At 39.7% G+C, this 16,578-nt stretch overlaps 1 protein-coding gene across 4 annotated transcripts in view; it reads left to right on the top strand.

Annotated features, from left to right (window-relative positions):
* LOC103465591 (uncharacterized) overlaps nucleotides 1-16,578 on the top strand; it is a 53,373-nt gene that overhangs the window by 6,890 nt on the left and 29,905 nt on the right. For 3 of the 4 annotated variants that reach the window (XM_081607531.1, XM_017304576.2, XM_081607532.1), the window contains exons 3-4: nucleotides 3,112-3,203; nucleotides 3,294-3,526. In XM_081607531.1, coding sequence (XP_081463657.1) covers nucleotides 3,119-3,203; nucleotides 3,294-3,526 — 318 coding nt within the window. In that variant the 5' untranslated portion in view covers nucleotides 3,112-3,118. Of the gene's footprint in view, nucleotides 1-3,111; nucleotides 3,204-3,293; nucleotides 3,527-6,069; nucleotides 6,670-16,578 lie in introns of those variants that run through there. The other variant, XM_081607530.1, reaches the window with a different exon arrangement.

Genomic DNA, 16,578 nt, shown 5'->3' with positions numbered 1-16,578 from the left:
AGACCGAGGGGCTAAAAAGCTCTGTAATATATTAGAGAGTTTTGGTTTAACACAACATGTCAAACAAGCAACACACACTCAGGGACACACACTGGACCTGGTTATCAGTAAGGGTGTGAATATTTCCAATGTCTCTGTAACTGATGTTGCCCTGTCGGATCACTTTGCTGTTTAAGTTGGTGGATGATTTTCAGTGCAAACTTTCAGATATCATTGATTACATTGCCCCCATTAAAGTAAAGGTTGTGACTGGTATGAAGAAATCTCCATGGAGAAATGCACAAACAGTTCAAACTGCAAGACAACTCTGCCGCAGGGCCCAACGTAAACGGCGTAAAGCTCAACTGCCGTTTATTATGACATCTACAAAGAAAGACTACGTAACTATCACACAACACTAAAACATGCAACAGAGGCTTTCTTTGCAGATGTCATAAACAAAAACATCAACAACGCTCGAGCTTTATTTGCTACTGTTGACAGGCTCACAAACCCTCCTATGACGTTGCCACCTGAACTTCAATCTAATGCCGCCTGCAACAAGTTCTCCAGTTTCTTTTCAGAGAAAATTCAAAAGATCAGAGGATTAATCTGCACATCCACTCCAAAGCCAGTACCAATGCTGGGCCCAAACAAAACAAATACAGGAAAAATGACCTAATTTCAGCTACTCAATTATAAAACCTAGAAGAAATTATAAGACAATTAAGCTCCAGTTCCTGCTGTCTGGATGTCCTACCCACACATTTCTTTAAGAAAGTCCTGGCTGTCATTGCTACTGATCTGATCCAAATAGTAACTCATCGCTCTCTTCAGGTGTTTTCCCCCAGGTTTTGAAAACAGCAGTTATCAAACCACTTATAAAAAAGAACAATCTGGACAAATCACTACTCCAGAATTACAGGCCGATCTCCAGCCTCCCATTCATCAGCAAAATTATTGAAAAAGCTGTTTTTAAACAATTAAATAACTTCCTAACAATAACAAACAGCTTTGACTCCTTCCAGTCTGGTTTTCATGCTCACCACAGCACGGAGACGGTCCTTGTAAAAGTGTTCAATGTCATCCATATAAATACAGACTGTGGGAGAACCACAGTGCTGGTTCTGTTGGACCTCAGTCCAGCTTTCGACACTGTTGACCACGACATTTTACTGAATCGACTGGAGAGTTGGGTCGGACTCTCCGGTCCAGTGCTCAACTGGTTTGAATCTTACATAAAGAACAGAGATTTCTTTGTTTCAATCGGAAACTTCTCATCAGAGAGGTCAAAGGTCACATGTGACCACAAGGTCACAAGGTTCAATCATAGGACCCCTTCTTTTCAATATTTATATGCTCCCACTGGCTAAGTTTATAACAGGAAATAAGATTAGCTACCATAACTCCACAGATGATACACAGCTCTACATCATGATGTCACCAGGTGACTCTGAACCCATCCAATCACTTAGAACAGATCAATGTGTGGATGTGCCAAAACTTTCTCAAGCTGAACTGAAACAAAACTGAAGTTATTATCTTTGGACCTAAAGAGGAGCAAACTAGAATCAATGCACAGCAACTAAAAACCAGCGATCAGCCGGAAACCTGGGAGTAGTGATGGACTCTGACCTGAACCTTCAGAGCCACATTAAGACAGTCACAAAGTCGGCCTTCTATCACCTGAAGAACATCTCCAGGATTAGAGGACTGATGTCTCAGCACAATCTAGAGAAACTCATCCATGCGTTAATACTGTTGTTAGTTTATAAATCACTGAACGGTTTAGCACCACAATACATTAAAGATCTGTTATTGCTGTACCAACCGTCTAGACCCCTCAGATTTTCTGGTTCTGGTTCTGCTCTGCATCCCCAGAACCAGAACAAAACGAGGAGAAGCAGCATTCAGCTTCTATGCACCACAGATTTGGAACAAACTTCCAGAAAACTGTAAAACAGCTGAAACACTGAGTGCCTTTAAATCGCAACTTAAAACCCACCTGTTTAGAGTTGCTTATGGCTAAATTAGGGTTAGAGTGGGTTTTGATGTCTTTGATGTTTTTAATGTTTTTATCTTTACTTTTTAACTAATTATTAACTTCTTTTTATTCCTCTTTCTAATGATGTAAAAGTGGCGAGTGACATTGTGCTCACAGAAAAACCCTGTAAATTCTAGACTCTTAACAGGTAAAAAATAGTGCACAAAAATCTGTAGGACAGCGAAGTCCTAGCGCAAAAATTTCCGTGACAGGTGAGAGGAACCTGGTGCTGCAAGGTTGGAGATAAACGGACGGCGCTTAAATTCTGTAACAAAACATGTTTTTATCTTTTTTAATCTTTTTTTTTTTCCAAAATCTCTTTCTCTTTCTTACTGTTTACTCAATGTCACATGCTGTTTTTATTTTTTCTTTAATTATGTAAAGCACCTTGCTGCCGAAATGTGCTATACAAATACAATTTGATTGGTTGATTGATGTATCTGTGGTTTGTGTTAAAATATTAGCATTTATGCGGCCCCTGAAGCCCTGGGGGGCCTGATGGAGCTTCTGACTTAATTTGGATTAAGCAAAAGTGCAAATAATTGACATATATTTTAATTGTATATTTGTTGTTTTTAAGACCAGTTGTGGGTTTAAGTAGTGTTTCACTGGCAATGTTTTCCCGTAACGTATAATTACCAAGTGATATTTTAAAATTTCCTATCACCTTAACATCTTTTAATACAAAAACACGGTGGACCGCCTCGGCACCCGACTACCGGGCTTAGCAAGTTTTCTGGGGAAAACCTTGAGTATCTACATGGAAATATGTGAATCTATAAATTCAATGTTCAAGACCAACATGAAACATTTTTTTTTAACATAGAGCACGTCGCATGTAAAAAATGTTGCATGTTAAAGAGGACTGGATGTAAATGCATAGCACATTTTTCAGATTTTTTTTTGCAAAAACCATGTGTACATTTCCATGCAGCTCAAAATGATACACTCCTTTGTGTTTGTGTGTTGCATAAAATACATTGACATTTGTAGTTGTAAGATGATATGTTAAAATGTCCCAGGGGTGTGAATATTTTTACACAGCAGTGTACCAAGATGTAAAATCAGAAATGCGTACTTATTGGTAGGAAGACCATGTCTCACAACTGGGACCAAGTGTTTGAGGAGGGCAAGACTAAGTTCCGGCTTCCAAAGGAGTGCATCACTGGCCGTGTTGAGGGTGGGACATTTATATGCACCTTTATTATTATTACATTTCATCTGTTATGTGTTTCATCATGATATGTTATTGGGTGTGCTTTTTTGGCAGGTCAGACCCTTAAGATGCTGATCCACATGAGTCAAGCCAAGAGGGTCCTGGAGATTGGGATGTTCACCGGTTATGGAGCTCTGTCCATGGCAGAGGGGCTTCCAGAAGATGGCTGCCTGGTGGCCTGTGAGCTAGAACCGTACCTTAAAGAATTCTCTCAGCCCATCTTTGAAAAGTCTCCACATGGTAAAAAGATAACTGTCAAGATCGGACCTGCCATGGAGACCCTTAAGGTGAGAGAAAGTTGGTGTCAGAGTGATCTAAGGCTGCATTCACACTGCAGCCTGAAGTGACCCAATTCCGATTTTTTGTGAAATCTGATTTTGTTTTGCCAGGCCGTTCACACTGCCACACATACTGTATGCGACCTGTATGTGTTCTGCAGTCTGAAAGGGCAAACAACCTGTGACCCGCATGCGCAGTAGAGGGCACAATAGCGTCAGCATTCTCAGTGTTCTGCCAACCGCCATACAAAGAAGAAGTATGGCGGTTGGCAGTGGGGGCGCCAAAGCCCCGTCTGGAGGGGGCGGCACGGCGATTATGTTTTCCCATACACTTCAGCGCGCCTTACGCTCCTTCACCTCGCGCACATAACGAGGTAAATATAGCAAGTTTTATCTTTCACGTATCGTCGCCTCGTGGGTGGGGGGTGGGCGAGTGAGCGTCGCTCCTTCACCCTGACGGTCCTTCCCTCGGGGGGAGGGGGGCGCCGATCTGTTTTCGCATCCACCTGAATAATGTGTAGTTGCGCCACTGATGCCAGGGAGGAGAGAAATCACTTTAGATAATCAATTGTTGATGGCTAATAAACCTGGACCTAAAGAACCTTTCCAAACAATTTGAAGCCCATCATTCTGCAATGAGAAAGATTATTGTGTGACTCAGTCTTTCTCAAACTGTGTAAATGAATTAAGTGCAGCTGAAGTTCAGCAGTCTGACGGTTGCAGGGAGGTTTTTCAGCCTGTTGGTCTTGCTCTGGATGCTCCTCAGCCTCCGGTCTGAGGGAAGGAGATGGAACAGTGTGTGCAGGATGAGTGGAATCTTTCATCTTTCACTTAAAATAAAATTATTTTACTGGCTGAAAGAAAATATTTATTTGTTTTTGTCCATGCAATTCAAGTCTTATTTTTCTTTTATTATGCTTTTAAAATCCAAATATCCCTAAAATGCTGAAATTTTGCACACTTAAGGATTGTTTTGATAATCCATGTGTTTTCCATACGTTAGGTGCTCTGTGAGTGTTTGTTAAATGGGGTAAGTAGTCTGTCCAGCGGGCTTTTCCTTCCAACTATCATGTATTGTGGTGAATAGATGTTGTTTTGGCCATATTTCCCAGCCAGTGGACCTTACCATTTAGCAGATATTGAATCAATCATGAACTCTGTGAACCAGTTATTTGGTGACAAATTTGGGAATGTTCAACAGCTAAAGGCCAACCTGCGCCAATAAAACACCAAGACAATATTGTGAAAGAAGTATGAGACCAAAAGTAATACAGAAACCATTTGGTCTACAAGCTGCAGAATCTTGTGGTGCAATTACTTTTCCCTTCAGGTAGTCAATGTGGGCTTGTGCACATCAGCAAGGTCCTACCTGGTTTGTGCAGTATGAAATCAGTCAATTCAGAAATCACGAGAAGCAATAGAGAACAATATCATATTGTTTCTTGTTGGCGAGACATATTTGAGAACAAACTGAAATCAATGTTCCATCTCAGCACTGAGAACATCTTGCATGCAACAAACCAAGTAAATAGAGCAAGGGTCACCAGCAGGATTTGCTTTGTGACTGAACTTTTGGAAGCAAATAGTGTGGCTAGCCTTGGATGACACTCTTTCAGAAACTTCGGGTCCTTTCATTTTTCTTTATTTAAGTTCCGCTGTTAATAGATGCAATATTGATTTACCATAGTGTCAAAGTGACAATACACTACTCACAAAATTCAAGGAAATACTAAAATAACATCGCAGATCTCAAATAAACTAAAAAACATTACTGACAGTGGAATTGATTGAGATGAAAACACACAAATTATCAATTTAACCCCCTAACTAGTGTTGTTCCACACCAGTTGCTGGCCCAAACATAATGATAATGAGTCAGATCATGAACTGTATTATTTTTTAAATTCAAACAAGAAATAAAATTCACATCACACCAATCAAATATTATGTAGTTCTGGTTTCTCCAATATCACGGACATACACTGTCAGTGCTTAACGGCAGCTCATACTCTGACTAGCTTCTCTGCTTTTCTCTTTATTACTGTCAGTTCTTCAGAAAAATTAGCTGCTAGCAGCCCTGCTAACTCCCATTACAAAACTTAACTCATAATTACGATCCTCTGTTCTGAGCAGCTCTGATAGCAGATGGGGTGTCCATAAACAAGTTTTATTAAATATTGTATTATAGCTGAAAAGAGAGGCGTAATTTCTATCATAAATATAGACTAGCAAAAAACCCTACAAATTATAGTGAAATACTGCTACTTCCGGTGGGTGCTGGAAGTAAAACCCATAATCGTTTCCGGAGTAAACCTCCCAGGAATAAGGTGGACCTATATATATATGTACATAAAAAAATTCCCTTCTCTCTCTCTCTCTCTCTCTCTGGGAGTGGTGGTGGTGGGTCTGCATGTGGTGAGTCTGAGAGAGTGAAAGTGTCTCAAACGTTTTTTGATTTCTTTCATTTTTCATGTATTTGCTTTCTAATAGTCTTTACTTAAATTGGTTCTAAGTCTTGGGTTCTTTTTTTTTGTTTTCAGCGCTTGTAGCGCTGTTTGTTTGCGGGGATGGCGTCTTCAGAGCCCCTGCCCCTCTCTTTGAGGAATGGGATTCGGATCCAACCTGATCCGACAATCCCAGTTGAAACGGTTCTGTTGGCAGTTGGTGATCTAGTTGGTCACGGCAATTTAATTTATGCTTCCAGAATGAATAAGGGAGTAGTGATATTTTTAAAAAAGGAGCGCTTTGTGAACCAGCTGGTTGTCAGTGGGGTGACAATAGGCGGAGACCTGCAGGTGTCGCCGCTGGCGGTGCCCTCCACCCGGGTTATTATCTCGGGCGTGCTGCCGTTCATTCCAAATGTTTTGTTGGAGAAAGAGCTCCAGCGCTTTGGGAAACTTGCGAGTGGTTTTAAAACTGTTGGTTTGGGATGTAAACATGACAAGCTGAAACACGTTCAGTCTTTCAGGAGGCAGGTTTTCATGTTCTTAAACTCTGCTACACAGACGCTAGAAGTTTCTTTCAGACTGAAATATGAAGAAGGATCTTACATGGTTTATGCGAGTACTGGGAGTATGAAATGTTTTGAATGTGGGGATGTTGGACATAAGCGGGCTTCCTATCCGCACAAAAATCAGGAAGCTCAGGTTGAGGTGAGTGGAAGAGCAGAGGAGTCGCCGGTGGTTGGAGCTTCTCCCCCGGCGGAGGAGGGAGTGTTTCGTCCTCCGTCAGTTGGCTCTGATGCCGGGGAGGGAAGCAGTGGTCTGAATAAACACGGTGCACGGGAGGATACTGAGAAAACTGGAACTGATGTTCCAAAGGTCTCCTCAGATGGGAGCAATCTGGTTATAGAAACAGATCAGAAGGTTGGTTGTGCTGTTGCCGAGGCTGCAGCGTTACCTGAAGGTGGTCTGCAGCTTCACCTGCACAGGTAGAGGACATGAGTATGACAGCGACTCAGACTGCGTTTCAATCGCAGATTCACAAATATCTAGTGGTGATTTGTACACTCTGGAGGAAATTAATGATTTTCTGGATGAAACATTTGGAAAACAAGTTAAAGTCCTTGATTATTTTTCTGATGGTGAAAAATTTATCAAGAGCGTATCAACGGTACAGAAAATAGTTGGTTTTGAGATGTTGGAGGAAAAGAAACGGTTCCGGTTGAAAAAACACATGACAAACGTTCGGAGACATTTGTCAGTAACTGAATCAAAAGGTTCAAAACGACTGAAAACTCAGAAATAAGATGATGATTAAAGTGCACTGGGTGATTTTCTCTCCACTGTCTCTGTCTGTCTTCCTTCTGTTTTTCACCTCTATGAGTAACATCAGGGGGGGGACTTTAAATATCAATGGTGGGAGGGATCCGCATAAAAAGAAGGTCAGTTTAGAGAAGATTAGGAAAAAAAAACTTGATGTTGTGTTTTTACAAGAGACACACACAGACCATGAAAATGAGGTGGAGTGGGGTTTGAGTTGGAAAGGGAAATATTTTCTGTCTCATGGGACCAGGTCATCTGCTGGTGTAGCAGTTTTATTCTCACCAGGTTTAGACATTAATGTTGTTTCTTATACTGAGTTAGTCCCATGAAGGGTCCTGGTGATTAGTGTGGAAATAGAAAAAACCCTTTTCTGTTTTATGAATATTTTTGCACCCAACCAAGGGGATCAAAGAATTAAAATTTTTCAAGACATGTATAGTTTTTTGCAGCAGTCCAATCAAAATGAGTGTGTTGTGTTGGGGGGTGATTGGAACTGCACTGCTAGTTTTCTAACTGACAGAACTGGGGAAGAACCTCATCCTCCATCATCTTCTAAACTAACTAAGGTGACAGCAGAGCTGGGCCTGGTTGATGCTTGGAGGACTAAACACCCTCAGGATAGACAGTAAACCTGGGTAAAAATGAAGGATGGGATAGTGAGTTGGGCCCGGTTGGACAGATTATATATCTCAGATACTTATAGAAATAGATTGTCCAACTGTTTAATTTCTCCAGTTGGGTTTTCTGATCATCGCCTGGTTTACTTGGATTTTCTTTGTTCAAGTAATATTAGATACAGATTGTATTGGCATTTTAATACGAAACTGCTTAAGGATATTTTCTTTTGTCAAAGTTTTAGTAACTTTTGGCAACTATGGAAAACAAAAAAATCAGAGTTTATGTCTTTAACTGAGTGGTGGAAGGTTGGATAGGCTCAGATAAGAGTTTTTTTTGCCAACAATATACAAGTTTTTCTACAGCTAAAATTAAAAAAGTAATTCAAAATTTAGAAAATGAGATTAAAGAATTGGAAAATAATTTATCAACTGATGCTAATAATAAGCCCAAACTTAAGAAAGATCAGTGAAGTTGTTTTTTACAGGAGAGGGCTAAAGGGGCTTTAGTTCGGTCGAGGTTTACTACAGTGAAGGACATGGACGCCCCGACATGTTTCTTTTTTAATTTGGAGAGGAGTGTCAGCCGGGCAAAGCAGCCGATTTGTCTCCGATTTCCTGATGGAGCGCTGACTGCTGATCGCAGCACTATGAAGGAACATGCTGCGGCCTTTTACAGTGACCTCTACAAGAAGCAGACCTGTAGCAGAAGCTTTATGAAAACTTTGTTGGACGATCTTCCTCAGCTTAACGCTGTAGATCGGGACATTCTGGATGCTGGAGTTTCAATGGACGAACTGACGGCTGCAGTTGAACAGATGGTTTCTGGAAAGAGTCCAGGCTTAGATGGTTTACCTGCGGACTTCTACAAACATTTTTGGAGGCTGTTGGGGGAGGACTTGTGGGAGGTGCTTCAGGACATTGACAGGAATCTTACCATCGTCCTGTCGACAAGCTGTTCTTTCCCTACTTCCAAAAAAGGAGATTTGACTTTGTTGAAGAACTGGAGGCCTGTTTCTGTCCTTTGTGTGGACTACAAGTTATTTTCTACAGTACTTTCTAACAGGCTGAAAAATATTCTTGAACTTATTATACATAGAGATCAATCATATTGTGTACCTGAAAGATCTATCAAGGACAATCTTTTTCTTTTAAGAGACTTGTTTGACATTTGTAAACTATATGAAATTGATGTTGGAATTATTTCTTTAGATCAGGAAAAAGCCTTTGATAGAGTCGATCATTGTTTTCTTTTTTCTACATTAAGAGCATTTGGATTTGGTGAAGGTTTTATTTCTTTATTGGGTTTATTATATAATGAAGTGTTTTGTGTTGTTAAAGTCGGGGGAGGATTAAGTAGTCCTGTTAAAGTTCAAAGAGGTATTAGACAAGGCCGTCCCATATCTGGGCAGTTGTATTCTATTGTAGTTTAACCTTTTTGTACACAAAGTTTGTTCCACCCTTACTGGCCTTATTCTTCCAGGTTTGCCTAATCATTCAAGTTTAATAGTCTCTGCTTATGCTGATGACATAAACATTTTTATTAAGAACCAGAATGACGTTATGGGCCTTCAGTATTGTTTGGAGCTTTATGAAAAAGCTTCTTCAGCTAAAGTAAACTGGGAGAAAACCTCTGCTTTGAAAGTTGGCCCATAGAAAAATAATAATCTCCCCGTATTACCAGGTAATATTCATTGGGTTGATCATGGCTTAAAATTCTTGGGAGTTTATTTGGGAATGGAGGCTGTTTTGAGGAAAAATTGGGAGGGTGTCATGGAGAGAGTGTGTGCCAGATTATCTAAATGGAAATGGTTGCTACCTCAGCTATCTTACAGGGGAAGAACCTTGGTAGTTAATAACTTGGTTGCTTCGGCTCTCTGGCATAAACTGACTGTGTTATCGCCGCCATCCTCTTTTATACAACGTCTCCAAAAGACTCTAGTGGACTTTTTCTGGTCTGGATGTCATTGGGTGAGAGCTGCTGCCTGTATCTACCTGTGGAGGAGGGAGGACAAGGACTTACCGACATCATGTCACGGATCGCGGCTTTCAGGCTTCAAACACAGCAGAAGCTGTTATATGGGGTTGGACTGCCATGTCTGGATACGGCGCGTCTTCTGCTGAGGAAAGCAGGTCGTATGGGATTCGATAAACATCTCTTTCTGCTGAGAAAAGGATCTATGGATTTGACTGGTCTCACCCTGTTCTATCAATCTGTGCTAAACGCTTGGAAAATCCTCACCTTTGAGAGAGAGACTGAGTCAACACCTGGAATGTGGGTTTTTGAGGAGCCTCTGTTTGAAAACGGTTTCCTCTCGTCACAGCTCCTCTCATCTGGTACGCTAAGATCTAAGATGAGGGAAGCAGGCTGTGTAAAGCTGGGTCACCTGATGAAGCTGCCCATGGACAGTCTGATAGAGAGTCTACAGATACGATCCAACAGGCTCGCATTAAGGATTAAAGAAACATGTGCATCTCTGCCAGTTTCCATCAGAGCGATGATGAATACGAGTTCATGTTTCCTTCCCTGATCGTCTCTCCTGCAGCGGATCAGTGGCAGGATGAACCAGAATTGTTGTTGTCTCTCCAAGATACTCCTTTGGGCTGTTTTGAAGGCCTGGGGAAAAACTTTTTGTATCATGTCTGTGTGAAGGTGCTGAATTTACGCTCTCTGGCAGATGTGAGGGTTTCGAAGTGGCTTGAGTTTTTTGACTCCAGTTTTACCCCAAGAGGCTGTTGGCGGTCCCTGTACACGGTCCCATTGAGAAACGGGTGGGTGACCTCCAGTGGAGGGTTGTGCATGGGGCCATAGCTACAGACGGGTATCTGGCACACCTTCATCCTGGCGTTAGTGTTTCCTGTTGTTTTTGCTCTAAAGATAAAACTTTATCTCATTTATTTGTTGAATGTTCAAGATTGAAGTCTCTTTTTGTTCTCTTAGGTCGTTTGTTTGGTGGGTTTGGTGAACAGTTTTCTAACTGTGTTTTTATTTATGGTCCACGGTACAGTGCAAGAAAGAGATCTATTCACATTCTTTTGAATTTTATTTCTGGGACTGCGAAACTGGCAATATGGTTGTCGAGGAGAAACAAAAAGAACGATCATCAAACAGATGATGCTTGTGTTTTTCCTTTTTTTTGAGTTTGTATTTATTATTGTTTTTTGTTGTCTGACATAAGGAGTGTAAAATAAAGGAAATTTTAAACCTCTCTCTCTCTCTCTCTCTCTCTCTCTCTCTCTCTCTCTCTCGAGAGAGAGAGAGAGAGAGAGAGAGTGTGTGCATGTGTGAGCGTCTGCTGCATGTGTGGAGTGGAAGGAGAACGAGTGTGAGGTGTTCTAAAGGTTTGATCTTCACCTTCTACAATGGTGATTCACTTGTTTCGCACTTTAACACGATCTGTTTTCACTGGTGTTTCAATGGTGTCTTTTTTTCAGCCGCGCCAAGCTTTTAGCTCGGTGCGATGGCCAGGAAAGTTACAGTGCTGCAGGCTTTAGGAGCCTTTCACGTCGGCATGGTATTAAAATACCAGTTGGCGTGGATTTTTCGGTTGAGGAGTGTGGTTTAGCTGTTGGGGAACTTGTTGGGTGTGAAAGTGTGAAGGCAGCGTCCAGGATGAATAATGCAGTTGTTATGTTTTTGGACTCGATCGTTAAGGTGAACAGCGTAGTTGAGGGGGGAATTGTTTTGAGAAATACGCAAACTACAGTTTTTCCTTTAATGAACCCTGCTAAGAAGATCATCCTGTCTAATTTGCCACCTTTCATCAGTGATGAAGTGTTGTTGAAGGAATTGTCACGTCATGGTCAGATCGTGTTGGCAATGAAAATGCTCCTGTCGGGATGCAAATCAGCAAAGCTGAAAGACGTTTCATTTAGAAGACAAGTGTTTAGGATTCTAAAAAATGACATGGAGGAACTGAGCATAGTGATGAAATTTAAAGTTGACGGCTTTGATTACACTATCTTTGCAACAACTGAAACAATGAAGTGTTTTGGGTGTAACCAGGAGGGACATTCGGTTCGTAATTGCCCTGAAAAAGTTCAAAAAGAGACTTTTCAGGTTAATCCAGAGCCAGGGACATCAGCAGATACTATGAATGGAGCGACAGTGGGTGCAGCTGGGGGAAGGAGAACCGGTGGCTGATGTTGGGGAAGGAGCTCAAGAAACTAACCCTGGGGAGGGAGTCTCAACAGGAGACCAAAAACAGTCGAATGTTTCAGAACGTGACATTGAAGATGTCATTACTTCTCCTGAAGTCAAACAACCACACAAGAAGGATTGCAAGAAGAAATGGATGTTGATGACTTAGGTCATAGTGGAGGGAATTTGATCAGGGACGAGGAAAGTGTTTTTAAAATACCAAACACTAAAAGAAAATCTAGACAAGCTAAAGGGGTAAAACCTAAAAAAACTCAGTTGAAAAAAAAGAGTGGGAAAGAAAGAGATTTGGAGGCTTTATCTGATTCTGATAGCAATAGAGAATCTGATTCCTCTAGTCCTGATGGCCAGAGTACTAATGGATACAGTCTAGAGCAGATTAGAAGGTTTTTGGAAGTGACAAAAGGAAAATGGGATGTTGTCATAGAGGATTTTTTTCCAAATAAAAAACTGTTTGTTGACTCAGCTGAATGGTTAATGAGACAAAGGACTTCTGATGGGTTAGTGGACACTGAAGTTTATAGACTTCGAAAACTGATGCAAAAAGTTAGAGCTCAAATTTTGGGAGTTTCATGAAAGTTAGTATTTCTTTTTTCTTCCTTTGGATCCTTTTTTGTGTGAATATGAGTAGATTTAAAATCTCATATTTAAACCTTAATGGTGCAAGGGATGTGAAAAAAGGGCTGTGTATTTTGTACTTTTAAAATCTAAATGCATTGACAGCTTTTGCTCAAGAAACTCAGTGATGTTGAAAATCAGGTTGATTGGAAGAAAGAATGGGATGGAAATCTTGTTTTGAGTCATAAAACTTCACTAAGTGATGGAGTAGCTATTCTTTTCTCAAGAAACTTTCTTCCAGTTTCTATTGAAACTGAAGATGTTGTAATTGGGAGATTGTTAAAAGTTACTGTTAAGTATGAAAAGATAACTTTTATTTTACTGAATGTATATGCTCCTGCAACTCCAAGTGAACGTGTGTTTTTAGAAAAGTTAGCAGATACACTATTAAATTGTGTGTCAACAGATTATTTCATTTTAGGAGGTGATTTTAATTGTACAATAGATGATCTAGTTAGGAATCATTTGGAGCCACATATACAGACAAGGAGGAAATTGAAACGCATTATTGAAACATATGATTTAGCTGACGTGTGGCGATCTAAAAATGGAAAGATAAGCAGTATTCCTGGGCTCAGTGTAAAGTGAATTATATTACTTTGGCAAGATTAGACAGGTTCTATTGTTTTGGGCACCATTTGCAAATATTTAAATCATGTGCTTTATGTCCAGTGGGTTTTTCTGATCATTCTATGATTATAGGGAATGTGTTTATTTAAGACCTAAAAGTGCATATTGGCCTTTCAATACTGTTTTTGTTAAATGATGGTCGTTTTAAAAAAAGAATTTAAATTTTTTTTGGAAGCAGTGGAGACTTATGAAATGTCAGTTTACGTCTGTACAGCAGTGGTGGGATATTGGTAAAATTAAAATTCAGCAGTTTTGTAATCAATACACTTACAATGTTACAAGAGAATTGGTAAGATCTATTGAGGAATTAGAGACTGAAATTGTGGATCTTCAGAGTTTTTGTGAGTCCACAGAAAATCGAGGCCATTTTCAGGGGAGAAGAAAAATGGACAAAATCGTCTCATTCATTGCATTCGTTCTGAAGACGGAAAAGAGTCGACGGAGCCCACCGAACTGCGGAAAAGAGCTGTGGACTTTTTTTCAACATAATATGCTAGTGAGCTTACAGAAGATTCTGAGATGACAAAAGAGTTTCTCAATTACTTGGCAAAGGTGTCATCTTGGAGCATGCTCTGACATTGGAAGAACTGCAGGAGGCGCTGCTGAGCATGGAGAATGGAAAAGCTCCAGGAATAGACTGTTTGCCTGTGGAGTTTTATAAATGGTGTTGGCCTGTGCTGGCTCAAGATCTGTTGGAAGTCCTTAATAACAGTGTGGCAAGGGGAATGTTACCCCTTAGCTGTCACAGAGCTGTGCTCACTCTTCTCCCTAAGAAGGGTGATCTGTATGAAATAAGGAACTGGAGACCTATCAGCCTATTGTGTACTGATTCCAAGATCTTCTCAAAAGTGCTGGCGTCCAGACTGAGAAAAGTGATCGATCAAGTTATACATGTTGATCAGTCCTACTGCATCCCTGGGCAGATCAATCAGAGATAATATGATATTAATTCAAGACTATTTGGACGTCTCTAATTTATTGGGTTTAAACTTTGGTCTGATTTCTATTGACCAAGAAAAGGCATTTGATCGAGTGGAGCACCAATATTTATGGAATAGTTTGAGAGCTTTTGGTTTCTCCTCTAGTTTCATTGCCATGATTAAAACCCTCTATTGTGACATTGAAAGTGTATTGAAAGTCAATGGTAGTTTAAGTGCACCTTTTAATGTAAAGCGAGGTATTTGCCAAGGTTGTGCAATGTCAGGAATGTTGTATTAGTTGAATATTGAACCTTTATGTCAAATCAGGAAAAGGTTGCAGGGGGTAAAGTTAAATGAAGTTTCTTTACCTTTTCAACTTTCTGCATATGCAGACAATATTATTGTGGCAATCATAAAAGAGTCAGATGTTTTTACTTTAACTAAAATTATTGAGTGTTTTGCCAACATTTCTTCATCCAAAGTTAATTGGAACAAAAGTAAAGCTTTGTTAGTTGGTAAGTGGCCAAAACAAGAACCTAAATTACCTGGTGAGTTAAAGTGGCTGAAAAATGGTTTTAAATATTTGGGTGTTTACTTGGGGAATCAAATAGACGTAATGAAAAATTGGGAAGGTTTTATTGAACTGATGGAAGGTAGGTTAAAGAAATGCCACTCCCTTTTGCCATGATTGTCTTACAGGGACCGTACACTAATTATTAATAATCTGGCTGCTTCAACTTTGTGGCATCGTTTATCTGTTTTGGAACCTCCACCAGGTTTTTTGATAAAACTACAGACTATAATTTTAAATTTCTTTTTGGACAGATTACATTGGGTCCCTCAGAGTGTTTTGTTTCTACCAAAGGAAGGAGGGCAAGGTTTGATTCATTTAGAAAGTAGGAAGGCAGCCTTCAGACTACAGTTTGCACAGTTTTTTGTATGGTGAACAAAATGTTTTGTGGAAACAAGTTACAGAATGTTTTTTTTCAAAAGTTGGTAATTTAGGTTTTGGTAAAACTTTGTTTATTGTCGATATTTCAAAATATAGTGTAAAGTGTTTGTCATCTTTTTATGTTAGTGTGTTAAAATCTTGGACCCTCATGGAAATGAAAAGAGTTGGAGCGTCCACATCTTTAAACTGGTTATTATTGGAACCCGTCCTCCTTGGATCTCGTTTGGGTTCAGCTTGGGACAACATGGCCATGATCTCTGAGCTGTTGATGAAAAAAGGGGTGGTCACATTGAAACATCTGCTCCAACTTGTTGGAATTGAAATGGATGATGTTGTTTCGTTGGCCGCAGGATTGGAGATTCACTCTTTAAGAACTGTAGGAATGATGCTGACAATGTTTAAGCGAATGTTGTCAGAAGACAAAAGACTCATAAAGGGTTTGATGGACGCCTAACACCGGATGAAGCAGATCCTTTCTTTAAGCTGTGTTTTAAAGCACAATTGAAAGACTTTGAATGTCCTGGACATTTTTTAGAGAAAGAAAAAAATGAATGGAAACTTTTTGATTCTGTGAGTGGAAAGGTAATATATATGAAATGTGTTAAGGCTTTGACAAAGTAAAGCTAAAAGATAAAAAAGATACTCCTTGGAGAGTTTTTTTAAAAGTTGGTCTTGAGGTGAAACCTGTTTGGGGGTCACTTTATAAACCACCATTGACTAAAAATGTTGGTGATTTACAATGGAGAATCTTGCATGGTGTCATTACGGTTAATGCTTTTGTTTCTATTATTAATCCAAAATGTCCCTTTTGTTTATTAAGAGAAACTATCTTTCATTGTTTTGTACAGTGTTTCAGAATAGTGGATTTATTTACTTTACTAAGAGATATTTGGAAATTATTTGGAGAAAATTTTACAGAACAGTCCTTTATTTTTTTGTTTTTTATATCGCAAAGGAAAGAAGAAAATTGGACGATTGTTAAATTTTTTTCTTGGTCAAGCAAAGCTTGAAATTTATTTGAGTAGAAAATTTAAAATCAATAATGACAGAATACTGATTGTGTAAAGCTCTTTAAGAGTATAGTTAGAGCAAGAGTTATGTTAGAATTCAAATACTATCTAAAAATGGATGCACTAGATATTTTTCAGAATATTTGGGACTATGAAGGTGTTTTATTTAATTTAAATACTTCTGAACTTTCATTTATGGATGTGTTAATCTAAAATTGTGTTGAATATTTTTCTGGATCATTACTGTGTGAATAAATGAGTTTTTAAAAATCAAAATCTCTCTCTCTCTCTCTGAGGCCTGGGAGCTTGATGGTTCCTCCAGTATCTTGGCTGTGCCTAGAACTGCACATTTCTGGACTGAGATGTCTGATGTTGTTCCTGGGATCTGTTGTAG

Source organism: Poecilia reticulata, chromosome 5 (assembly GCF_904066995.2).
Source record: "Poecilia reticulata chromosome 5, P_reticulata-male-v2, whole genome shotgun sequence".
NCBI classification, from domain to species: Eukaryota; Metazoa; Chordata; class Actinopteri; order Cyprinodontiformes; family Poeciliidae; genus Poecilia; species Poecilia reticulata.
This window is presented reverse-complemented; position numbering and strand designations above follow the sequence as displayed.